Source organism: Amphiura filiformis, chromosome 2 (genome assembly GCF_039555335.1).
Source record: "Amphiura filiformis chromosome 2, Afil_fr2py, whole genome shotgun sequence".
Taxonomy (NCBI): Eukaryota; Metazoa; Echinodermata; class Ophiuroidea; order Amphilepidida; family Amphiuridae; genus Amphiura; species Amphiura filiformis.
The window spans coordinates 36,635,643-36,662,744 of NC_092629.1; the positions used below are offsets into that span (position 1 = coordinate 36,635,643).

General features: G+C 39.9%; 1 protein-coding gene across 2 annotated transcripts in view; it reads right to left on the reverse strand.

Annotated features, from left to right (window-relative positions):
- Nucleotides 1-681: 681 nt before the first annotated feature.
- Nucleotides 682-27,102, reverse strand: part of LOC140146161 (cell adhesion molecule DSCAM-like) — a 199,892-nt gene continuing 173,471 nt past the window's right edge. For both annotated transcript variants that reach the window (XM_072167922.1, XM_072167921.1), the window contains 10 exons: nucleotides 26,147-26,377; nucleotides 18,115-18,244; nucleotides 15,902-16,086; nucleotides 13,749-13,912; nucleotides 11,423-11,597; nucleotides 10,861-10,949; nucleotides 6,158-6,290; nucleotides 3,241-3,354; nucleotides 1,411-1,550; nucleotides 682-815 (listed from right to left, as the gene is read on the reverse strand). In XM_072167922.1, coding sequence (XP_072024023.1) covers nucleotides 750-815; nucleotides 1,411-1,550; nucleotides 3,241-3,354; nucleotides 6,158-6,290; nucleotides 10,861-10,949; nucleotides 11,423-11,597; nucleotides 13,749-13,912; nucleotides 15,902-16,086; nucleotides 18,115-18,244; nucleotides 26,147-26,377 — 1,427 coding nt within the window. In that variant the 3' untranslated portion in view covers nucleotides 682-749. The remainder of the gene's footprint in view (nucleotides 816-1,410; nucleotides 1,551-3,240; nucleotides 3,355-6,157; nucleotides 6,291-10,860; nucleotides 10,950-11,422; nucleotides 11,598-13,748; nucleotides 13,913-15,901; nucleotides 16,087-18,114; nucleotides 18,245-26,146; nucleotides 26,378-27,102) is intronic.

The window sequence follows — 27,102 nt, forward strand, 5'->3', positions numbered from 1 at the left end:
TCTCAATTTCAGAACTACCTACCGGCTTTTTCACATTTGATGCTGCTGTAGTTTGCGGCACTGGCACTAACAAACCTAACGAGGACGCCGTTGTCTGTTGAACGTATGAAGAGATGTCATTTGGATCATCTTCACTAGCGACTGAATCTTCATCCCCCACAGGATCAAGTGCAGACGCTTGCATTGAATACAGCGCCACCGGCGAGGTTGGGCTTTTTGGTGAGGCCACCGAATCTGCTGTTGGTCCACCATTTTTACCCATCATGCTATAATCCATATGGCGACTTGGTGAGTCTGGGACATCACTGTTTGGACTGGATGGCTCACCACCTGCAGCCCCTCTAGCGCCCTCCCACTGTTCGCCCGCTTCGCACAATGCCAGGCCTTTTGGAGACATTCGGTGATAGCTCACAGATTCATTCTCCTCTCCCGTTGTCCAATAGCTGCCACCGCTCGCAACACTCAGCGGACTTCCTGTATGATTGTATCCAACATCAGCATACGGGTGTCCGTCTAACAATGCCTTACCTTCGCCACAATCTACCGTCAGCATTTTGTTCTCTTCGTCGTTACCGCCATTTTGATTGGCTTCGATCATGTGACCAGAGAGTAAGGGAAAGTTTTCTGAGCTGGGCAATCCTGGCGTGCACGGGTCCTCGCTGTAATCACTTGTGGGACAGGCGCCATTGCCGTAAGTACACTCTCGCTTGGAGGCAGGTCCACATGAAGATACCCGCTTGGGGGCGCTTTTAGCTCATCAAGCACTCGGACTCCTGCATCCGGAAGTTGACCGTGGTGACATACAGATTGTCATTCTAGGAAAAAGAAAAAAAACTGGAATAAGTACATTTTAATTTGTTTGTTTTACTTCCCGGAACATGCTTACTTTATATTCTTCACAAAATGCACAGAAACACACATCCCCCGGCCAGAAGATATGGACATGGAATTTTCATATTTTTAATCAATTTTACGACATAAATTTCCAAAACAAATCTTGCTTTCTCAGTGGGAATTCAAAACAAAAACCTAAATAAGACACAGGAATTCCCAAATATTTACAACTCTTTTTGCACATTTGCATGGGAATTCCCGAAGTGTTTTGCCCACAACTACCAATTTGTTTGTCCAATTTCATCACATGGGAATTCACACATTTTGTCGACAACATTATTTTATCTTCTTTAGGGGGGAATACATAATATCTGGAATTGCCATTCAGAACCAACCAACTATAACCAACCGAATTAAAAAGACTAGTTTGCGTATGACGTACTGTCAACCAGACCAAAAATGCTGTACTGCGCACACTAGTGCGCAGGTCAGCAACCAATCACATTGCGCCTTTGCCCTGACATCAGACGCAAACTAGTCTTTTTAATTTTGTCTTCAATTATATGTTAGACTTACCCTGGCCCGCTCCGGTATCTGTATGTCATATGTAGGTTTCAAAATCTTCTTGCCACGATGCCATATGCAATATGACATGAACACCAAGCACACTATCGCTATGGGCACCATCAGAGCCACAAAGATGTGGGAGACTTCACCTGTTGTTGGAGAAAACATAAACAAGAATGTCAACAAGTGGGTGAGATGGCGGAGTGGTCCAAGGCACTGCAGCCAGGAGTGTATGATCTGCGAAATTATCAGCCTTGGGCTTGCCTTAGGTGAGAATTCTCTTCCCTCTCCCAGATATGTTCCTATATACGGTCTTTGAGAAGTCACAAATGTGTACATCCATATCAGTGGCGTAGCCAGGATTTTGGAACCAAGGGGGCACAACTTGTAAATGTACCGACGGAATAGGCGGTACCATCATAAAAACACAAAATTTTTATGTAAAATTCAATTTCATTCACAATTTTTCAACATTTTTTTTTAAATTCTCCCCTTTTTTCTGTCACCCTGGGTAAAAAATAGTCTATTATTAACCCAATTTTTTTTTTCACCAAAGCCTTCCGTCTACCGACGGCCTTGGTTGGGTGGCACCGGCCCCCTGGCCCCCCACTGGCTACGCCACTGATCCATATCAAAAGGATTCACTTGTCGGCTGCTACGTGCCTCTTTTTACATAATAGCTGAGAATAAATACCAGCCACATCTGAAATGGAGGTCACTTCAAATCATCCCCAAGTTACATGGTTTAGGAAGGTTCTCCGTATTCCTAAATCATGTAACATGGATGATTTGAAGTGACTTCCACTTGAGATATTATTGGCTATTATGTAAAAAGAGACACATGTAGCAGCTGACTCGTACATCCATTTAATATGGATGTACACAAACCTGGACACCAGGGTCTGTCATGTCAAGAGATATTGTCCCCGTGGGGGTATGCTGGGAGCAGTGTTCTTAACCCCATGAGAACTACCTGCTGATTGGCCAAAAAGAAGTTTTTATTATCAATTGGACCAATCAGCAACATTGTTAGAATAATTTCACCACGCAAAAAAATCGGGGTGAATTATTTGCAAAGCTCCATTCTGACTGGTGATTAAAGTGAAGATATCATGTAATTGACCAATCAGAGGCAATGTTAGATTGGCAGGTAGTGCTCAGGGAGTTAACAAGGTGAGGAGAATTCAAAAATTAGTGTCGTCTGCTTTCTTGGTTCTCAATTCTGACTGTTATACTTGTGTCATGTTAGTTCTCTAATGATACATATTTAAATTTGACCTAACAAAATTCATGAAGAACCCATAAATTGTCAACAACTACAACAAATGACCTCTAAACACAGCTGCATCACAATCCATTGCCTTTTCTGGAAGAAGCAGCCTTTGACCTACAACATTGCTTATCGTTATTGGGCGGGAAAAACCTCATATGTACTTTTGGCCCTTGAACATGGATAAAGCCTTGAAGGTGTACAAGACTTTATATTGAAGAGGTTGCTTGACTTGCTTCATCCATGTTCAAGGGCCAAAAGTACATGCAGAAAACACCCTATATTTACTTTTGGCCCTTGAAACTGGATAAAGCCTTGTAGGTGTAGACTTTATATTGAATGTTTTGCTTCATCCATGTTCAAGGGCAAAAAGTACATATGAGGTTTTGTGTTTTGCTTCATCCATGTTCAAGGGCAAAAAGTACATACGAGGTTTTTCCCGCCCAGTGACGTTATATAGAACCCACTACTCATGAACACTTTAGTCCAAGTTACAAGGTCAGAGGCCTAAACTTTGAAAATGCAGCCATTTTTTTTAATTGATAAAAAAATTGTGTTGACTATCCTACCTGCTTTATCAGGGGCTACAGGAATTGGACCATCAGGACTAGCCTTCTCCCAAGACATACCAGCACTGTTGAATGCCTGTACTGTAATAGTGTAGGTTCTGTAGTTATCCAAGCCTGTGTGAGAGATACATAAAACTATGGTTAATGACTATTCATGACTCTGAAGCTACTGATTTCATCGGCATTCACACTAGGTAGTACAATTGAAGATGCTAAATGGGGTAAGTCACAAAATCATGAAAATGGACCTAGTGTCAGTTTCTGCTACAAGGGGGTTTAGCTACACCCTCTGTGCAAGTTTCATAGTGAAATAATGTGGTAGAGCATTGAAACTGCAAGGACAAAACCACCTCCTTGTATTGAAACTACATGGCCATAACAACCTTCTTTGCCATTTTTTCATATTGTAAAATGCACTCGATGTGACTTAACCTCCTTTCGCAAAAAGGATTTTCAATGTGTTTAAAATAAAATGTGTGCAGCTTACAGGAAATAATTGTTTGTTTGTTTAGCCTTTCCAGACTATCTTAACTTAAAACAGACCTAGAGAAGATATGTTTAACTTCCCAGAATCCTTTGCAACATATACATCCCCTCACTTCATCATATGACAGTCCCATTACTCTGTACAAGTTCTCTTATTTTCATTTTGAGAATAGACTGGTTAAACATGTGTCGATAGTCAAGAAATAAAAACATATTTTGCAAGATCTGGATGTGCTCTGTTCATTAGGGTACATTTCATCACTATCGACCCATCAGATCAGAGGAAATTAAAATGGCAGAAATGCATTAGGGGAAGTGTAAGAAATCTTCTCTGATACAGTCCATCGGTGAGTCAAACAACAATTTCAAATTGGTTAAGGGCTGGGGTATGAGCGTTTGGACAGTATTTATTTTGGGACATCAGAGCACATCAGACATATCGAATTGCATTCTGAATCGAAGAATGTCATTCTGATATCAAATAATTTTGATTTTTGAAATTCGCAATTTAATACACATTTTATGGCAAATCATTAAAATTGATATTTTTGATATTTAACAGTACTTGAAGTAAACTTTATAAATCTGATGATTTATACTTAAAGTGAATGTAGGTGGGATGAAAAGCCGACGATCAATTGAAAATTTTGACCTTTCAGTATTGAAGATATGGATTTTTTTCCCAAAACACTAAAAAAAAATTAGGTCTTTTTGGGAAAAAATCCATATCTTCAATATGAAAGGTCAAAATTTTCAATTGACCGTCGGCTTTTCCTCCCAGCTACATACACTTTAAGAATATATCATTAGATTTATATAATTTACTTCGAGGACTGTTATATATCAAAAATTTGAAAAATATCAAATTTTATAATTTGTCATAAAATTTGTATTATATTGTGATTTTCAAAAATGAAAATTATTTGATATCAGAAAGACATGCTTCAGTATTCAGAATGCAATTCGATAGGTCTGAGGTGCTCTCATGTCCCACAAAAAATACTGTCGAAACGCAATAAACGCTCATTTTAGATCCCTTAATGTGGCTTGTTCCCAAATATTCTGCTCTAATTTGCTGAAAGGGTGTATCTTATATTTACTTCCCTAAAACATAACTTCCTTTTGCCATGTAATTTTAGCCATTTTTTTAATGACCCCAACATGGTAATAGGATGTAACTTGTAAAGACAATATGTGACACGATCTGGTCCATGGGGGCCAAAGGCGGCAAATTTGAAACTGAGATCAAGGTAAATATATGGAGTGAAAAAACAATAAAATACATAAGACAATAGGCATCAAAAAACTTCATAACTTGAGAACCAAGTATACTATACCTTTGGTGTTTTCAGTAAATGATAGCCTATTGCATGTATAATGTAATAATTACAGTAACTCAATTTTCAAAAATGCCTCCTTTGGCCCCTATGGACCAGATTGTGTCACATATGAAGAGGATACTTTCTTTAGCTAGTGTCATTTAGTTAACCCACCCATGGCAAACAACAGTAACATTTTTTAAATCTTTTTTATGTTACAACCCTTTTACCCATGTGAGTCCACTTGAAATCCACACTCCCTCTGTGGAAGATTTTGGAAATATCTTCCACAGGGGGAGTATGAATTTCTAATGGAATTAACACATTAAGCAGCTCCATTCGAATTCCATACACCCTTTGAGAAAGATTCAACCTGAATCTTCCACTGAAGGAGTGCGAGTTTCAAATAGAGCTGCTAATGTGTTAATTCTATTTGAATTCATTCTCCCCCTGTGGAAGATATTTCCAAAATCTTCCCCATGGGGAGTGTTAAATGGAAAAGCCCATTGTTTAAATCTTTTTATGTAACAACCTTTTTCCCATGCAAGTCAAATAGAAAGGTTAACCTCAACCATGGCAAAATGAAGTAAATCATTAGTGACTTATGTAACAGATACACCATGTGACCATATCAAAGGGTCATATTTTTCTTAGTCATAATTCCAGGTATTTTTCCAAGGTCAGTCAACCCCACTGGGGTAACTGTCATGCCCAAGAAAAGTCTATCCCAGGGGTTCTCCTGTAAAGTATCTGGAGCTGCACTTTTAGAAAATAGAATTGCTCAAGTATCACTATCCTAGCAATGAGCTTAGGGAGTGTAGCGTCACATCCTGCAGGGGCCCGCTTAAGGTGGGGTTCTGGGGCAAAGCCCTGACGGGGGTTGAGGAGGTGGAACCCAATGAAGCTCATGGGTTTTATGATATGGTATTTGAATTGCCATGAAAAATGCATTAAAATGAGTACAAACAAGCCTTGTATTGCTTCAGGGGTTCTTAAGAAAGCTCTTGATATTTTGAAAAAATATCTCAAAACTTGGACTTTTTATGTAGAAGCTTATGATCAGCACACAGTGCATTAAGGTTTCAACTTTAAAGTTGGGCTCGTATCCTTACCATGAACCGTCAAGTTAGTCCCTGTTACGTTATATTCCAGACGTGTCGTGTTAGTCTCGTCACTGCCATGAACGCCATGCAGCACGATACGGTAACCCAGGATGATTCCGTTTCGTTCTTCCTTGTGCACCGGCTGTAATAAGATGGCAGAGAATTTTTCATTGAATTTTTTGAAACATTCTTTCATGCAAATGAAGTGAAATACATTTTATTACATCTCATACATATTTATCAGGCAATACAGCTATTTCATTGGTCAATTTTATGTGACGTCGGTGAAATTAAAAGAACTACTTAATGATTTTGAACTGCCGCATATGCGGAAGTTTTTACTGTTTCCCGGCTTGCAGTTCCCCGTGAATATTAGAGGTCGCGACGCACTTTGCAACGTAAAGAAGAAAGGTGTCTTCTGACTTCGATGTTATCGCATTTTCATAATGGCGTTGTCTGCTAGTAGATTCGCGGAATTGTCCACTGAGGACCTTGATTGCATTTTAGACAACAAGGATGCTATCGGTACCAAAAATGTCATTCAGAAGTCAGTGAACGTGTTCAGAAAGTACTGTGAGGAAAAGAAGATGGAGTTTGATGACATCGTATAGCTTGCATATCCGAATTGTGTGCCACTCTTTCTCGCTACTACGCAGAGCTTCGTAAAGCTGATGGAGATTTGTATGCCAAAAAATCAATGCAATCGTTGAGATATGGTTTGCAGCGTTACTTTGAGAAGGAAAGGGGCATCGATATCGTCAACGATGCAGCTTTTAAGGATGCCAATACCATGTTCAAATCCATGTTAGTCAAGCAAGAGGGGAAAGCTAGTGTTCAACACAAAAGTCCAATTCATGAAGGTGACATGGAAAAGATACAAAGGTCTAGTGCACTTGATCAAACTACGGCCAGAGGATTTCAAAACAAAGTCTTCGTAGACATCATGGTTTATTTCTGTAACCGGGGTTGGGAAAATTTCCGTGAAATGACAAAGCTTGACTTTGCAGTTGAACAAGATGCTGAAGGTGAGAAATATGTGAAATTCAGTCGCGACAAGATGACTAAAAATCATAGAAGTGATGATGATGAGCAGAGTCAGGGAGGTTTGATGTATTCAACACCTCAGAATCCTGACACATGTCCAGTGAGGTCTTTTGAACTATATATTGCTGCCTTGAACCAAAAGTGCAATGCGCTGTGGCAAAAGCCAAAAGCATCCGCCAGAATTGTTGACGACATTTGGTTTGACAATGTACCACTAGGTAAGAACAAGTTGTACAACAAGACTAAAGACAACTCCATCGAAGCAGGCTGCTCAAAAGTGTATACAAACCATTGCCTCCATGCAACAAATTTAACAACTTTGGACACCGCTGGATTTGAGGCACGCGATATTATGAGCGTTTCAGGCCATCACTCTGAAGCTAGCCTCAGGAGTTACAGCAAAACAAGTCATGAAAAGAAAAGAAAAATAAGTGACACTTTATCCAGAGCCATGGCAAAAAAATAAAGTTGTTGTGCCAACGGTGCCGTCCAGTTCTTCTGTAGGCCTAGGCCCAGTCTCCGATGCTGCAGTAGACCTAGTTGAGATGAGGCCTAGCCCGGGGCCTAGCCGTAGCCAAATGCAAAATATGCAACACAGTGCACCGTCGTCACCTTTTCTGTCGCTATCGCAAACAGAATCCGTACTTCAGGAGTTAAATACATAGCCTGTGCTAGGCCGAGATATTAATATTGGTGTTGGAGTTTCGCGTCGTTCAGCCACCTTCAACATCCAGCATTGTGTGGTGAATATTCACAATGCATAGGCCAAGGCCTAAACTCTACTTTGTAAATAAGTTTGGAATGGAATTATTGCGACTTTGGATTACAAATTTAATTGTTGAAAACTTTTGAATTTTAAACGTTGGATTGCTGAATTTTGAACATAAACATTGGATTTGGATTGTTGACTTTTGAACATTTGAACTTTGGATTGATCAGTTAACTTTTGGAAGTTTTGGAGTGGAAAGACGACTAACGAAATAGGTAAGCTTATTTTGTATTTTTTGATTTTTACATAATTATATTGGCATTTGAATAAATATGTATGAGGTGTAATAAAACAAATACAACATGGTTTATTTCGGGGAAGTAGTGCAAACTACTGGTCCCGAGGTGTTGGACGATCGGGACTACCTCCCGACGTGCAGTTTGCACTACTTCCCCTCAAACCATGTTGTATTTGTATAATAACTATTAGGGGGGAGTTTGTCTCAGATAAAAAGGAAAAACACCAATTTTTTAATATTTTTTTTTTATTAAACAAGGTGGTTCTTAAACCACAAGTCTCGCCTGCTTACACGACGCCAGCATTTGCGATTACTTTTGGTAACAGAAGTAAAACAATAGGGATGGCGGCTCCAAATAAGTTGTCCGAAGACATAGGAAGTATACATACATGCATAGTAAATATTCATTAGAGACATTTTTCCCCATTTTCAGTCTATTTTACAGTGTGTGACCTTAAACAATATACACAAAACTGATGAAACCTCATTTCAAAACTCATGAAACTTGAGGTAAAACGTTGACAACCATTTACTTCCAAGTTTCATGAGTTTTCACAAAAAAACATGCATGCCTCCATTATAAAAAATATTCACTTGTAAATCTTTTTTGTGTGTGGAGCACCACTTCACAGTTGACTGCAATACCAGACAGCTCCACATGGTACTAGCGATGTATTTAATGGCAATTATAATGGTACAAAAAGCTCTTTTAAGGTAATTTGGAGCCTTCAGGCCATATTTATATTTTTCCAGTTTGGTTATTTTTGCTTAAATAATAAAATTCATTTCTGCAGGGTAATGCATTGGATCTTATAGGAAACTAGATTTCGCGGTTCTCGGGTCGGGCAGTTCTTGTTATAGGCCTATCTCTAATTGCCCAACACCCGTTACCAATATACCTGCCCTGACCTTTTTAACTACTATGAGGAACTACGTCTACTACTAGGCCTACGTCTTCCAAGGAGGATCCCGAAAATACCCCGAAATTAATTAACGCAATAACGCCTAATATAACGGTTATAATGCCTTGATAACTGATTATTTTAATCTGGATGACCCCGTAAATAGACATGTTCTACTGAAATAGGCCTATGCACGCGTTCCGTATTGAAATATGTGTTTAAAATAGGCCTATTGGTCCGATGAGATGCACCTGGTAGTCACATTGTTAGGCCTAATGCTTTCAGTTGCACACACTGCGCCCGTTGGTACTCAGCGAAAGCGATCCGCGAGCACGAGATAGCGCGTGGACTCGGCGCAAGCGATCCGCGCGACTCGATACCGCGCGGACTCAGCGAAAGCGCTCCGCGCGACAGCGCGCGGACGGACGGACGGACACTCTGTAAATAGTATTATGATGAGGCAAGGAAGCCACTGGTCATCATGTTTATATCTCCACATGTATTGCAGTTATTGAGTTGTGACATATAACAGGCCAAACTGAAAGTTTTTGCTATATCCTTCCTCCCAGGCACGAAAAATGCACATGGGGAAAAAACAAGGCGGTTCTCGAACCACGAGTCTCGCCTGCTTTCGCAACCGCTTGCTTTTGCAATTACTTTTGGTAGAGGTAAATGAATTTGGCGGTTATCAGCTAGGTACGATTATCTGGCTGATGGTGACTGTATCCACCAAGTGTCATGCCCATGCAACAGTTTAGATGACCCCTGGTGACCTCAAAATGACCTTCTGAAAATTTGGCTTTAAATGTTGACTGTACCCACAAAGTTTCATGCCCATACGACAGTTTTTACTAATTTAACCTCAGATGACCCCTGGTGACCTCGAAATGACCTTCCAAAAATTTGGCTTGAAATGTTGACTGTACCCACCAAGTATCATGGCCATACGATAGTTTTTACTAATTTGACCTCAGATGACCCCTGGTGACCCCGAAATGACCTTCCAACAATTTAGCTTTTAATGTTGACTGTACCCACCAACTTTCATGCCCATCGGACAGTTTTTACTAATTTGACCTCAGATGACCCCTGGTGACCTTGAAATGACCTTCCAAAAATTGGGCTTGAAATGTTGACTGTACCCACCAACTTTCATGCCCATCAGACAGTTTTTACTAATTTGACCTCAGATGACCCCTGGTGACCTTGAAATGACCATTCAAAAATTTGGCTTGAAATGTTGACTGTACCTACCAAGTTTCATGCCCATATGGCAGTTTTTACTAATTTGACCTCAGATGACCCCTAGAGGACCTCAGTGACCTTGACCCACTAACCAATACAAACCGGTTTTGTCTCGGGTCAAGATGCACCCACCCACCAAGTTTGAGACACGTGCGACTCCTAGTCTCCGAGAAAAACCAAAACTTTAATCAAATTTGTCACACACACACACACACACGCACGCACGCACGCACACCCCTACATACGGAAAAGTGATTATATAGTCTCCTGCCTTATCAGGCGAGACAATTATCAGGCGAGACAATAAAACTCATTACAATGAGCCCTGGGATCCCACATACTGCACCCATAACTTGGATCTATGAGTGTTTGCTTTATTTGTTCAATATTTGAGCACAAACACTGCTAGCTCAGGCACCGCTCCGACATGCATTTTTAAACACCTGCCCCCCTTTTGGTAAATGCAATATAGTGAATATTGTTCAAAAAGGGTTTCAAAAAGTTTGAAACTTACCTTCCATGTAATACTAACAGATCTGGTGTCTTTTTCATCATCTGCTGATGGTAGAATTCTATATTTAACATCCCATGGCTTACCTGGATCTGTTAGAAACACATAAAAACATGATAACAACAGTTATGAGTATATTCACTTTTTTTCTGGTAAAGTTTTTTAAAACATTTGTTTTAAAAAAGTTTGTTAAACTTTTTAAAACATTTTGAAATGTTTAAATGTTTTAATTTTTAAATGTTTTTTTAAAAACATTTGTTTTTAAAGTTTGTTTAAATATGTCTGTATTTCCCTCCTTTTTATGGCCAGTTTTGAGGCCAGTGGCTGGCTGTTGAGGGCTCTAAAACTCATTTTCAGTCGGACCACAAAGGCCTTTACTGCAGTCTCGTTCACTTTGCCAGCGATTAGTTGGTTACGTACATTGTAACTGTTAGTCATGCACAAATATTTTACGTAGTCCCTATAGTAGGGTTCTTGCAATTTCAATTTGCACAATAAACACCAGCTCGATAAAGTTACCATAAAAGAAAAACTCTGTGCATAATATCCAGAAGGGTATACATACCATCTTCCATGGTAGTTGCACACACTGTATTGGATGGTTCACTAAATGTTGAATAAGAACTGCTGTCCTTCCTCGCCCTAATCTGTGTGCAGTAAGATGTGTACGGCTCAAGCGAATGAATTTTCATGCTTGTACAGAGCTTCTTACGAGGTTCCCCTGGACCAAATTTCTTACTCTGTGCAAAATGAAAGGTAAAAATAGTTGTATTAACATAATTGTTGGTCTAAGGCATGAACTTGTATCGGTGAAAGTACAAATTCAGTACAAAATTTAGCGATCCTTAACTGCAGATTCGATCAGTGTACACTTCTGGGGACAGTTACACACTACCTACAAAGGACAATTTCTCTACCACTTACAGATTACGCCTGGGTACACTTACACACTACGCCTGGGTACACTTACACACACCCCCTGGGTACACTTACACACTACGCCTGGGTACACTTACACACACCCCCTGGGTACACTTACACACTACCCCTGGGTACACTTACACACTACCCCTGGGTACACTTACACACTACCCCTGGGGACACTTACACACCCCTGTCTGTGTTTGCCTCCAAACGTGGACATTGTGTTTTGCTATCTAACCGAGGACGTGTGTATGATGTTTTCATCGCCTAACCGTGGACTAAAATGGCGGATTTTTGTGTGTATATCTGAAACGGAATTTTAGCCATCACCCTGCGGACGGTAGTTTTTACACGTGTGGTCCTCGGTTTCAGGCAAATAGCGTTTAAAGCCTCTAGCATGCATTTGAGGTCTTTTGCAGCAGTTTGAGACCGAGGACAGTCCTCGGTTGGAAGTAGGTCCACAGTTTAGGGTGAAAAATCTTGTGTGTGTCCTCGTTTGTCGGCAAACACGTACGCACTACCCCTGAGGACACTTACACACTACCCCTGGGGACATTTACACACTACCCCTGGGGACACTTACACACTACCCCTGGGGACACTTACACACTACCCCTGGGGACACTTACACACTACTCCTGGGGACACTTACATAAACCCTGGGGACACTTACACACTACCCCTAGGTACACTTACACACTACCCCTGGGTATACTTACACACTACCCCTGGGTACACTTACACACTACCCCTGGGGACACTTACAGACTACCCCTGGGGACACTAACACACTACCCTTGGGGACACTTACACACAACCCCTGGGGACACTTGCACACTACTCCTGGGGACACTTACATAAACCCTGGGGACACTTACACACTACCCCTGGGTACACTTACACACTACCCCTGGGGACACTTACACACTACCCTTGGGGACACTTACACACTACCCCTGGGGACACTTACAAGCTACTCCTGTGGACACTTACACACTACCCCTGGGGACACTTACACACTACCCCTGGGGACACTTACACACTACCCCTGGGGACACTTACACACTACCCCTGGGGACACTTACACACTACCCCTGGGGACACTTACACACTACCCCTGGGTACACTTACACACTACCCCTGGGGACACTTACACACTGCTCCTGGGGACACTTACCCCTGGGCACACTTACACACCACCCCTGGGTACACTTACACGCTGCCCCTGGGGACACTTACACACTACCCCTGGGGACACTTACACACTACCCCTGGGTACACTTACACACTACCCCTGGGGACACTTACACACTACCCTTGGGGACACTTACACACTACCCCTGGGGACACTTACACACTACTCCTGTGGACACTTATATATAAACCCTGGGGACACTTACACACTACCCCTGGGTACACTTACACACTACCCCTGGGGACACTTACACACTACCCCTGGGGACACTACACACTACCCCTGGGGACACTTACACACTACCCCTGGGGACACTTACACACCACCCCTGGGGACACTTACACACTACCCCTGGGGACACTTACACACTACCCCTGGGGACACTTACACACTACCCCTGGGTACACTTACACACTACCCCTGGGGACACTTACACACTGCTCCTGGGGATACCTACATAAACACTGGGTACACTTACACACTACCCCTGGGGACACTTACTACCCCTGGGTACACTTACACACACACCCCTGGGGACACTTACACACTACTCCTGGGGACACTTACACACTACCCCTTAGGACACTTACACACTACCCCTGGGGACACTTACACACTACCCCTGGGGACACTTACACACTACCCCTGGGGACACTTACACACTAACTCTGGGGACACTTGATCTACCCCAGAAGGTCATTTACCCACTATCTCTACAGACACTTGCCCCTACTCCCTGGGGACACTTTCCCCTACCCCTGGGGACACTTACCCCTGCAACAACCCACTTGTTGCCACCTTCAGGTTTGTATTCTACTTTGAATTCAAGTCGCCGTGCCTGTGAAACTGCCCACAGTGGAGGCTCACACCATGTGACATTAACAGAATTAGAACTTAGAGCTTGAATAATGACATCATCTGGTGGGTACGGCATTGCTGAAGATAAAGAACAAATAGTTTTGAGCTCATTTTATCATAAATATGATAATTAACATTGAAATACATCCAAATGAAAAGCATAGAAATAGGGAAGTGATGGTTTATTAACTTATTCACCTATAATGAGATATGATATGTGAAAACCTTTCACATGCTGACATTTTGGCAGAAGAGATACTGGGCTGGATTTACCACAGAGTCAATTGGGCCCAGCCGAAGGGGCACAATCTGAAGGGGCCAAAAGTGATGCCTTTGTGTGTGATTTTGACCAAATTAAACTCATATTAGACCATTTCAGGTTAAAAAGTGCTAATTTATGAGTGCTTCAGACAAATCCGTTCGAATTTCAACCCTACAGTAGTTTGTTATATCTGTGATCTTGTTCTCAAGTAATAAGCAAAAAGGTCAAAGTTCATATTTTGGGCTCCATGTGGGTCAATGTTGAAAAAATGCTCCTATCTTTTTAAAAATGGCCTCAAATTGTTTGTCCTTGAAAAACACTCCTAATTAAGAATAGTTTGCCATATCTTGGATGTTTTAAAAAGATTAGAGCAATTTTAAAATTTGACCTTTCCACTTAGTATAATTATTTTAGTCATGGACAAATTAAGAGATAACAGACTGTGTACAAGCAGTCAAAGTCTCAGCATCACCCCATAATGAGGGCCGATTTTTCCATGAAATGCGACAGGCGAAACTAACACGCATATACCACATATATTTATGGTCTACGCGAAGACACATAAAAAGCTCTATCGCATATACGCGAAGACACACATTGTTAGACACGGCACAATCGAACGATCGGCCCTCATGAATATGTGAGAATTCAAAACATACAATGCATGGGGACTTTGACAGTTGATACAGTCTGTAGTAGTCTGTGATTTCAGTATATTTTTTGTATGCTCTGACTGGACTACTCCTATTCCAGAAAATACAGCACTAAGTTTTTGGGATTAAAAAAACATTTTCCTGTTTTGCCAATAAAACATGGCTAAATCCTAATCCTTTAGTTAGTCCTTACTGGCAATAAAAGTAAAATTTTAATATTTGGCCATTTTTTTGGGAAATAAGGGCCAAAAACATGTGTTTTTCGTATGCTGTGGCAAGCAAGCCCAAAGATTTGTACTAAGACTAATTTCAGTTTAAGCATTCTAATTTTTGGAAAAGTCATGTTTCATTCTTATAACCAACCATTTAATTAAAGTAACACAAAAAACAGAAAGATTCGAGCCAGGTATACCAACTTGGTGTGGGGAACAAAGACAAAGACAAGATAAAAACTAATGCAGTATGTAAACCAGAAACGAAAACTACATACTGTAACTGTAGTTAAAAAACAATTTTGTAAAAATTGTTTTTTAACTACAGTTACAGTATGTAGTTTTCGTTGTTTGCTTTTATATTTTGTTGTCTGTCCCTGAAGAAGAGCAGTTTATCTGCTCGAAAGCGTCGGTTGTATTTTTTGTTAACTTTGTCTACCATCCCTGTGGTTTTGGATTTTTCTAATGCAGGCGTAACAGTGCATGTACACCATTCTGGTTTACATACTGCATTAGTTTTTATCTTGTCTTTGTCTTTGTTCCCACACCAAGTTGGTATACCTGGCTCGAATCTTTCTGTTTTATAAATTCTAGGTATCCTCTTGTATCATCCTTTGATCCTTGGTGTGTTTTGTACCTTGTCCGTTGGAGGCACCATTACCTACTTTGTAACACAAAAAAGGTGAAAATTGGAGCAAAATTTTTGCATACACTCAAGATTTTGAATGCTTTGACTTATTGTCAGAAAACATGCCGAAAATGCATGTTTTTGGCTCTTTTTTATTAGTAAAATAGTGAACTTTTTCTTTTGTCTCCAGTTAGGACTAAATGAATGATTAGGATTGAGCTATGCTCATTTGGCAAAACAGGATAATGTTTTTAATCCCAAAAAAAGTGCTGTATTTTTCTGGAATAGGGAGTAGATGACTGGACTGCTTACCTTGTTGGGCAAGGTGAAAATTTACTTCTTCAGAAAAAGCCTCCCCATATTTATTCGCAGAACGGATTTTGTATACATAACCTGACTTGTAAAACTTGTAATCATGTAAATTGAAGAAGCAGTATTGGTGTTTATCCTGAGGCAAATCATTTGAAGCCTTACAAGGTAGATTGTGCCACTTTAATCTGTAATGAAAAATGGGTGAGAAGAAAGATGATTTACTCAAAAGTATGAATTATGAATGAATAAAAGCCGTCCTTCTGAGATAGTACGATTAAGGTTATGTCTTCCATAGGGGGTGTATGGATTTCAACTGGAATAGCCCAATTTGATTTTAGACTTATAGAGGCCCTGCATGAAATTATCGATTGGCTCCAAACAAAGGATTTGAGCCGGTGTCCTTCACCGTAGTTATGGCGGAGTGCAGTCCATTCAATCAAATGTTGTCATCAACCTATTTGATCGTAGTGCAGGGTTATGTGTGTGAGACAAACTGTCACGGTAGATTGCAATCATGCTTTTGTTGAATGCATTTGAGTAGTCCGCCATATTTACGGGATGATACGTCACATGCAAGGCCTCTATTCCCGTTCAACTTCAAGCAAATCTGTCATAATGGGTCCATGAGTTCAAAATTCCCCCTGAGACTTTCTCAAATAAATAGTTAGCCAATTTATAATGTTTGGTCACAATGGCCCATTCCATTTAAAATCCACACTACCCCTGTAGGGGAGTATGTTTTTCAAATGTAATTGGTCAGAGTTAATCATTTTGAAACCCATACTCCCCCTGTGTTATGGCTTTACATATATCTTTCACAACTGGAGTGAGTATTTCAAATGGAAGTTACCCAATTATATATTCTATTTGAAATTTATACTCCCTCTGTGGAAGACTTTAGCTAAATCTTCCACAGGGGTAATATGGAATTTAAATGGTATAGCTCAATGGCTCATTATGTAAGAAAAGATGCAGTTTGAAAGTTGCACTTTGGTTCATTCAACTCTAAAAAATGTACTATGTAATCTAGACCTACAATCCCGGAAAAAATGTGTTCAAACACCTTCCGTATTTCCTTGAATAAACACCCCGGGGCATTGCATTTTCCAAGAAGGGGGCGTTTATTAGAGGTCATTTTTAGCACGACAATTCCGGTTAAAATCATTAGATAAGCTTAAAAGTTACGCTGAAATGATGAACTATGAACTAGAAACACTGACTTTTGGTTCACTTCCGGGTTTGCGATGCAGATTTTCGCCAATTATTGCTGCTATTATCGACCATGTGAGCAACTTGGTAAGCTTACTACACAAGATAGCATGGAAATATCAGCATTTTTGAAACATCTCGGTTGAAAAAAGTGGTGGGGGCGTTTATTTTAGGGGGAGCGACTATTCGAGGAAATACGGTACTCTTATTTCCATGTTCTTCTTAGTATAGTGTGCACGCAACATGCGTAACTGGAAACTAAGAATTATAACAGTGTTGTCTCAATGTTCATGTTATAAACGTACCCCCTCCCTGTTCCCCACCAAACAATTTTGGGAGAAGATATGGTGTAGCTGAGCATATTGGGCATGCCAACATTGTACAGGGTAGAAGGGGACCATTTCCAATAAGGCCTTTAAAGCGTTCAAACAAATATTTCTAAGATTGTAGTTCAGTTCATAGACCAACATGCATTGTTTGAAATTTGAGTGGACCAAAGTGCAACTTTCGAAACTGCATCTTTACTTACATGACCCATTGTGACTAAACGCAACAACGTTTGATATTGCAAATTGGACCAGGTTTGTCAAACAAAATAGACTAGCGTGAAAATGGGCTACCAATGACTTTCATATTTTTTTAGGGGGCGCTTGTAAAACCCTACAAATGAGGACTTTTTTGTGTGTTTTTCCCACTAAATGGGGACTTCGCTCCAAGTGGGGACGTCCCCAGTTGTAATACTTGGGCTAGGGCTCCTGTTATGGGTGAAGATGTCAAAAAAAGCATAACTCCAACTGGGTACGTTTTAGGGGTAGGGTGAGGTCCCCGGTTGTACTAAACTCGAGAACACACAGGTCCCTGATTGGTAGGAGTTTGGCGCATAAAAGTCCCCAGTCGACACACAACTCATAAAAAGTCCCCAGTTGTCAAAAAAAGTCCCCCGGCGACACACATTACAAGTAGGGGTGAACATGCGAACCCTTTATCAGGGCTGTGATACATACGTGTCATAATCTTGAATCCTCATTGAGATATTGGACTTGGCGTCACCATCATCTGACATCGTCCATGAACAGTTGATGTTCATGTAATCACGGCATTCACACGTCAGGTCCAATGGTTGTCGTGGTCCCTCTGTAACATTTATGAAAAAGAGTGAAAAAAAAAGAGTGATTAAAAGTGAACATGGGTGCAAAGCCATCAAGGGTTCATACCACCAAATCCGCCTGAGAAGCGGTTTGCGGCAAAAGTTCATCACACATAGTGTGCCAACTTTGCATAAAAATTGTGCAAAATCGGTACAATATTAACAAGTGTAATCTACCAAAACACGTTTCAAAACGTAAAAAGGGGCCAAGTTTAAAAAATCTTTCCTGTGTGGCTTTTCACCCTTTTTAAAACTTGGTCCCATTCAGTAAAGTAGTACCGTAATAACATGAAGAATGAGTCCTAATTTCTACATGCAACAATTAGGTTTAAGACTGTTCGAAAGCGGTGCAATATGACGTAGGCTATATGTATTATCAAAAACATTTGAAGGTTTATGTTTCATTATATTGCGTGTTCATAAAGAGTAGTAGAGTATTATATATACTTAGCAAATTGACTGTCTGTCAACCTGTTACATATTATAGGCCCTACATCTGTACATAAGGCGCAGGATCGCACAAGACGATGAAGAATTTAACAAAGTGAGTATTTGCTACTTTGGCTTAAATAAAAATACATTATAACGTCTTTACGGAAAAACTTCAATCAAGCACAAACATTAATTAATTTACTCTACAAAATGAACACTGACAACTAAGAAAACAAACAAGTAGCCTAAAGATGACGTCGTATGGGTCTTTAGAAACTTTCATAAATGGGACCAAGTTTAAAAAAGGGTGAAAAGCCACACAGGAAAGATTTTTTAAACTTGGCCCCTTTTTACGCTTTTGAAACGTGTTTTGGTAGATATTAATTCTTTTTTTGAGGTAAAAATATTGCGCAGTAAGTGGTTCTTTGTAGCCATGCAAGGCGAAGTAGTTGGATATCCATATTTCGCGGTTAATGGTTCTTTGTAGCCCTGCAAGGGCAAACTAGTTGGATATCCATATTTCGCGATGAGTGGTTTTTGAAGCTTCGAGGGCAAACTAGTTGGATATCCATATTTCGCGGTTAGCAGTTCTTTGTAGCCCTCTGGGCAAACTTGTTGGATATCCATATTTCGCGGTTTGTGGTTCTTTGTAGCCCTCTGAAGCAAACTAGTTGGATATCCATATTTCGCGGTGAGTGGTTTTTACAGCTTCGAGGGCAAACTAGTTGGATATCCATATTTCATGGTTAGCAGTTTTTTGTAGCCCTGCGGCGGCCTATATTCGATATCCTCATTGCGCGGTTAGTGGTTTTAAGCGACCTGTAACCACCCCAATCAGCTGCATGGGGTAAAAGAATTATTTAAAAAAATAATAGCTGAACCCTATAGTTCAGCCAGGGACTGGAAACGACATATTGATGACTATATATAGAGTGTATTCAATAAACCCAAGCGGAGCGAGAGCTGCTAAGTAACCGCTATCCTAACCATAAACACATGCATTATCAGACAACGAGTGTTCCATTTCCTCATAGCTTCTCACGTTGTACACACGTCCAGTCGAATTTGGCGGTGTTGGTTTGTTAGCCCTCAAGTTATAACATCGTTCACTTTGTGATGATATCATTTCAAGAGGTCACTTCCCGATTAACATGATTAAGCTAAACAGCCCCTGGAGGAATTTTATGCATGAGCATTGAGCAACCACATCAATGATGTAGTAATGAATATACCCTCTATTGTTATCGGATTAATTTTTACGACCTTCGATTACATGGGAGTAGCAACGAGGACACGGTGTTTGATTTCACTCACATAATAGATCAATATTGACCTTCATCCTGCAAGGATCAGCTAAGCACTACAGTGGCCAAGCACGAAAGGTTTCTTGTTATCTCTTCAAGTATTTTTACCTTAGGTCTATAATCATAATGCAGGCCTAAATCCGGGCCTAAATTAAGTGTACTGTTCGAGTAGGAGGATTTGTTTGATATTATTCTTGATTTTGAATAATATTATAGTACCTGTTTGTTTCCATATCGGTTATTAAAATTACAATTCACCACATACACATTCCAGTTTGCGAGAGGTTTATAATGAATAAATGAATAGGTGTTATTATTTTGAATTATAATTATTTAGGGAGAGTGTTTTAGGATTTTTTTGTTAGAAAAGGGATGATTGTTGATCATGTTTATTTTATTGTTGTATGTATTTTCCTGTCATTTCCTGCAAACCTAATAAAGATATTTTGATAATTGAAAATAGTCTGTATCATAAATCGTAGAGGTTGAAAAGAGTCAACAAGCGTCAGAAATTATAATTTGCCATGGAACTTGGTCATATTTTCATTTGAAATATAACTGAATGTTAGGGTCTGCATGCATGGTATGCATAGTATGATGATATACAGACACTGACCTTTCCCTAAAACTATTAAGCAGCAAGTTGTGTATCACACCCACCATGGGTTCGAACCCCTTTATTGTATTTTATTGTTAAACCTGAATAGCGTGATTACTTTTGAATGAGCTGCAGCACACATATTTTATCTTTTTCCTCACATCTTCTCTGTAGTACAAAGCTGTCTTTTTATCTAGTGTTTAGACAATGTTTACTCAACCATTGCTATCAATGGATGTTGCCATTTTTGACGATTTCTAACTTTTGAAATGCCCAAAATGAATCAATAAAACCGTGTATAAGATATTTATGGGATATTTGGGCGCGATTACAAAAATTAGAAAATAAATGGGCACTTCTGGGTTGGGTATCTATAGAGGCCCTGCATGAAATTATTGATTGGCTCCAAACAAAGAATTTGAACCGGTGTCCTTCACCGTAGTTATGGCGGAGTACAGTCCATTCAATCAAATGTTGTCATCAACCTATTTGATCGTAGTGCAGGGTTATGTGTGTGAGACGAACTGTCACGGTAGATTGCAATCATGCTTTTGTTGAATGCATTTGAGTAGTCTGCCATATTTACGGGATGATACGTCACATGCAATGCCTCTATAGATTCTATAGAATTTAAGTATGATATATTTTCGATGGTAATATATTTTCACTTTCAAAGTTTGTAGTTTTCATAATTGCAATTTCTGAATATTATATAAAAAGCGGAATAAGTCTATAAATGTAAGAGTATGGGATCATTTTGAATGTTAATAAATGCGAAAGCGCTTGGCGGTAGACACCTGCAAGATCAGGGATTGCGCGATTCTTGCAGGCTTTTATGAATAGAATACAATAGTGGATACAATAGCGGATACAATAGCGGAACAATAGAGCTCTCTTACGGGTAAATAAACCTCGTCGCGTTTTGCTAAATTTCACTTCTTCTTTTTCATGAACTAACCGTTATTTCATTAAGTAACTGTTATTTTTTAAAACTTGGCAAAACCTCGACGCGAGGTTTTTAATGTTGTAAATTGTGTTTTACTAGAACTTGTGAATGTAATCTCTACAAATTTGAAAAGAAAACCCCAAATTTGAGTGATGTTATGATTATGGGAGCACGAACACACAGGTCAAAATGGGGGTTAGCAGTCGGATGTAAACATGCTAAATTCAGGCTTTTTAATATTTTGCTCATTTTTTTTTCAAAATATAGACATAAAATATAAAATGTGGACTCAATATTAGCTATTTCTGCAGAACTCTGTTTTGGTTTTAAAAATTCTATAAAATGTACATTTCAAAACAAGAAGTAACTCATATGCATATGACTTATGGCCTAAAACGAAAACCCCTAGTTATAGAAAAAATATTTAATTTGTGTACATCGTGGAACATACTCTTTGCGTGGCTGTGCGTAGTAAGCTGTTGTACGCAGATAACCTCGCATATATGGATGCGTAGAGTAGCGTTGTACGCTCGTGTATTAGCATGATTAGTCACGCAGTAACAAGTGTAGTTGAATGTTCCACGATGTACACGAATTTAATAATTTTTCTATAGCAAGTAATGTCTATGACGGGCCATTTTGTGTCATGCACCCTTAAGTACAGGTGAACAGATCTACTGGTTATTTTCTTCACATATTGCATTTCTTCAAAGATCTACTCAAATTCTGTTCCATCTGGCACACATCCTGTATTCTGTGGAAGGATTGAATTACTTGAGCCAAGCTTATATACTAGGGCAAGGCTAGCTCACACACAAGTGCAAGGCCAGTTTTGATCTAATAAAAACATCAAAAAAAGAAAAGTCCCCACTAGTTTTAGTGGTCATAACTTTTTTGATATGAACACTTGTGTAAAATGAAATCACGGAATGATTGAGAAATTCATGATTGAATGAAATTTGGCAGGATTTGAAAAGTTGCAGGGTCATTTACTGCTTATGTTTGAATGGGTGTCAACCATGCATAATGCTCTCCAAATTAAAAAGTCTGTGATCAGGATCATCAGGGCATGTTCTTATCCATCAATGACACACGCTCACTGCCACTTATTTCAGGCGAGTGGAACAAGTTAGGCTATGCAATTTCACACTGCGTAATCTGTTTGACCTGGCAACTTTCCAAATCTTACCAAATTTTGTCATTACTTTCTCCATCATTGCCATTTTGTTATTACACAAGCGTGGCATCATTATTCACACATTCTTATCAATTTTAATGCTGTAATTATTTGTGCTCCAAGTGGGTACTTTCTTTTTTTCAATGTGCTGATATTCAAAGCACTCTTACTCATTGTTTATGTAACTCTACCCTATCAAAGCCTTAGGCAGGGCTTCCAAAACTTTTTTTCCTGTGACCCAAATTTCATAAGAAAAATATAGTGCAAAGCACAGCATAATATAACACAAATGCTGTTACTTAGCAAATCTTATCAACAGTGTATACTGATGATATGGGTTAGTGATTTGACATTGGGGTGTTTCTGATGATATAGCTTTGTGATTTGACATTGGGGTGTTTCTGATGATATGGCTTAGTGATATGACATTGGGGTGTTTCTGATGATATGGGTTAGTGATATGACATTGGGGTGTTTCTGATGATATGGGTTAGTGATTTGACACTGGGGTGTTTCTGATGATATGGGTTAGTGATTTGACACTGGGGTGTTTCTGATGATATGGGTCAGTGATTTGACATTGGGATGTTTCTGATGATATGGGTTAGTGATTTGACATTGGAGTGTTTCTGATGGTATGGGTTAGTGATTGACATTGGGGTGTTTCTGATGATATGGGTTAGTGATTTGACATTGGGGTGTTTCTGATGGTATGGGTTAGTGATTTGACACTGGGGTGTTTCTGATGATATGGGTTAGTGATTTGACATTGGGGTGTTTCTGATGATATGGGTTAGTGATTTGACATTGGGGTGTTTCTGATGGTATGGGTTAGTGATTTGACATTGGGATGTTTCTGATGGTATGGGTTAGTGATTTGACATTGGGATGTTTCTGATGATATGGGTTAGTGATTTGACATTGGGGTGTTTCTGATGATATGGGTTAGTGATTTGACATTGGGATGTTTCTGATGGTATGGGTTAGTGATATGACATTGGGGTGTTTCTGATGGTATGGGTTAGTGATATGACATTCGGGTGTTTCTGATGGTATGGGTTAGTGATTTGACAATGGGGTGTTTCTGATGGTATGGGTTAGTGATATGACATTCGGGTGTGTTTCTGATGATATGGGTTAGTGATTTGACATTGGGGTGTCTCTGATGATATGGGTTAGTGATTTGACACTGGGGTGTTTCTGATGATATGGGTTAGTGATTTGACACTGGGGTGTTTCTGATGATATGGGTTAATGATTTGACATTGGGGTGTTTCTGATGATATGGGTTAGTGATTTGACATTGGGGTGTTTCTGATGATATGGGTTAGTGATTTGACATTGGGGTGTTTCTGATGGTATGGGTTAGTGATTTGACATTGGGATGTTTCTGATGGTATGGGTTAGTGATATGACATTGGGGTGTTTCTGATGGTATGGGTTAGTGATATGACATTCGGGTGTTTCTGATGATATGGGTTAGTGATTTGACACTGGGGTGTTTCTGATGATATGGGTTAGTGATTTGACACTGGGGTGTTTCTGATGATATGGGTTAGTGATTTGACATTGGGGTGTTTCTGATGATATGGGTTAATGATTTGACATTGGGGTGTTTCTGATGATATGGGTTAGCGATTTGACATTGGGTGTTTCTGATGATATGGGTTAGTGATTTGACATTGGGGTGTTTCTGATGATATGGGTTAGTGATTTGACACTGGGGTGTTTCTGATGATATGGGTTAATGATTTGACATTGGGGTGTTTCTGATGATATGGGTTAGTGATTTGACATTGGGGTGTTTCTGATGATATGGGTTAGTGACTTGACATTGGGGTGTTTCTGATGGTATGGGTTAGTGATTTGACATTGGGATGTGTCTGATGGTATGGGTTAGTGATATGACATTGGGGTGTTTCTGATGGTATGGGTTAGTGATTTGACATTGGGGTGTTTCTGATGGTATGGGTTAGTGATATGACATTCGGGTGTTTCTGATGGTATGGGTTAGTGATATGACATTCGGGTGTTTCTGATGGTATGGGTTATTGATATGACATTGGGGTGTTTCTGATGGTATGGGTTAGTGATTTGACATTGGGTGTTTCTGATGATATGGGTTAGTGATTTGACATTGGGGTGTTTCTGATGATATGGGTTAGTGATTTGACACTGGGGTGTTTCTGATGGGGTGTTTCTGATGATATGGGTTAGTGATTTGACATTGGGGTGTTTCTGATGATATGGGTTAGTGATTTGACATTGGGGTGTTTCTGATGGTATGGGTTAGTGATTTGACATTGGGATGTTTCTGATGGTATGGGTTAGTGATATGACATTGGGGTGTTTCTGATGGTATGGGTTAGTGATTTGACATTGGGGTGTTTCTGATGATATGGGTTAGTGATTTGACATTGGGATGTTTCTGATGATATGGGTTAGTGATATGACATTGGGGTGTTTCTGATGGTATGGGTTAGTGATTTGACATTGGGGTGTTTCTGATGATATGGGTTAGTGATTTGACATTGGGGTGTTTCTGATGGTATGGGTTAGTGATATGACATTCGGGTGTTTCTGATGGTATGGGTTATTGATTTGACTGATGGTATGGGTTAGTGATTTGACATTGGGGTGTTTCTGATGGTATGGGTTAGTGATATGACATTGGGGTGTTTCTGATGATATGGGTTAGTGATTTGACATTGGGGTGTTTCTGATGGTATGGGTTAGTGATTTGACATTGGGATGTTTCTGATGGTATGGGTTAGTGATATGACATTGGGGTGTTTCTGATGGTATGGGTTAGTGATTTGACATTGGGGTGTTTCTGATGATATGGGTTAGTGATTTGACATTGGGGTGTTTCTGATGGTATGGGTTAGTGATATGACATTCGGGTGTTTCTGATGGTATGGGTTATTGATATGACATTCGGGTGTTTCTGATGGTATGGGTTAGTGATTTGACATTGGGGTGTTTCTGATGGTATGGGTTAGTGATATGACATTGGGGTGTTTCTGATGATATGGGTTAGTGATTTGACATTGGGGTGTTTCTGATGGTATGGGTTAGTGATATGACATTGGGGTGTTTCTGATGATATGGGTTAGTGATTTGACATTGGGGTGTTTCTGATGGTATGGGTTAGTGATATGACATTGGGATGTTTCTGATGGTATGGGTTAGTGATTTGACACTGGGGTGTTTCTGATGGTATGGGTTAGTGATATGACATTGGGGTGTTTCTGATGGTATGGGTTAGTGATATGACATTCGGGTGTTTCTGATGATATGGGTTAGTGATTTGACATTGGAGTATTTCTCATGATAGGAACAGGGTTGCCAAACCATTTCAGTCAGAATCGCCGATCAAATCATCGATAAGTCACCCACTGTTTCTCTTAACCATATGAAATCCTTGCTTACCTCCGATATCAACCGTTGATGTGGCAGAGTTCCCAGCTGAGCACTCCTTCAAACAGCACTTATAAATGCCCTTATTGGCGACGCTAACATCAGATAGAATCAGCTGTTGGGTGGTAGTCGGTAGTTGCTTGTCATCCTGGAACCACAATACTGATGTATTCTGTGCTTGTGTGCAATCTAGTGTTATAGTACTCCCTATCGAGGTCTGCACAGAGGCTGGTATAACATTCACTGAAGAGGGAAAAGTAACGAAAATCTAGAGTTATCAAAAAGTTACAGCACTATCATTCCACATTTTCATTTGGAATACGGTTAAAGTAAACTATACCTGCCCTTCATTTTCAGTCTGTTCCGTAATGGGCTATTGGAGTTGAAATCCATACATTGGGCCCCTTTGGAAGACATGACCTTAATCTCCCACACAAGGATTGTGAATTCCAAATGGAGTTACCTGAATGGACCTTAAGTGCCCCCATTACAATGCTGTATGGCAGATGCATTGAAGTATGAATGGTCCTTCAGTGTCCCCACACACCGACATCGCCTGGCTAATAATTACTTTCTCTGCAGAGATACTAAATTCTTAGTCAGTGGGAGTGGTCTAGTTAAGTAGACACATTTCTGATTGGACAATCGCGTGATTTGGTGCCGTCTATCAGGCCGTAGAGCGACCCCACGTCATCATGCGTCTTGATAATTCGTAACTGCGCGTGTAGAGATGCGGCGTATGTATCGCGCTGGATGCGTAGACTAGTGCGGAATACGCGAGCGCGCTAGCAGTACGCGCAACAGAATACGTGAAGTTGTAAACAAGTTTCGTTCACTTTATAATGAGGGGAGTTTTTATGACGGTAACTTAGTTTTTACTTTAAAAAAATTGTTTACAGTTATTAAAATAATATTTAACTGACTAAGAATGAGAATAAGCGATAGGAATTTTTATTTTGCCTATCCTC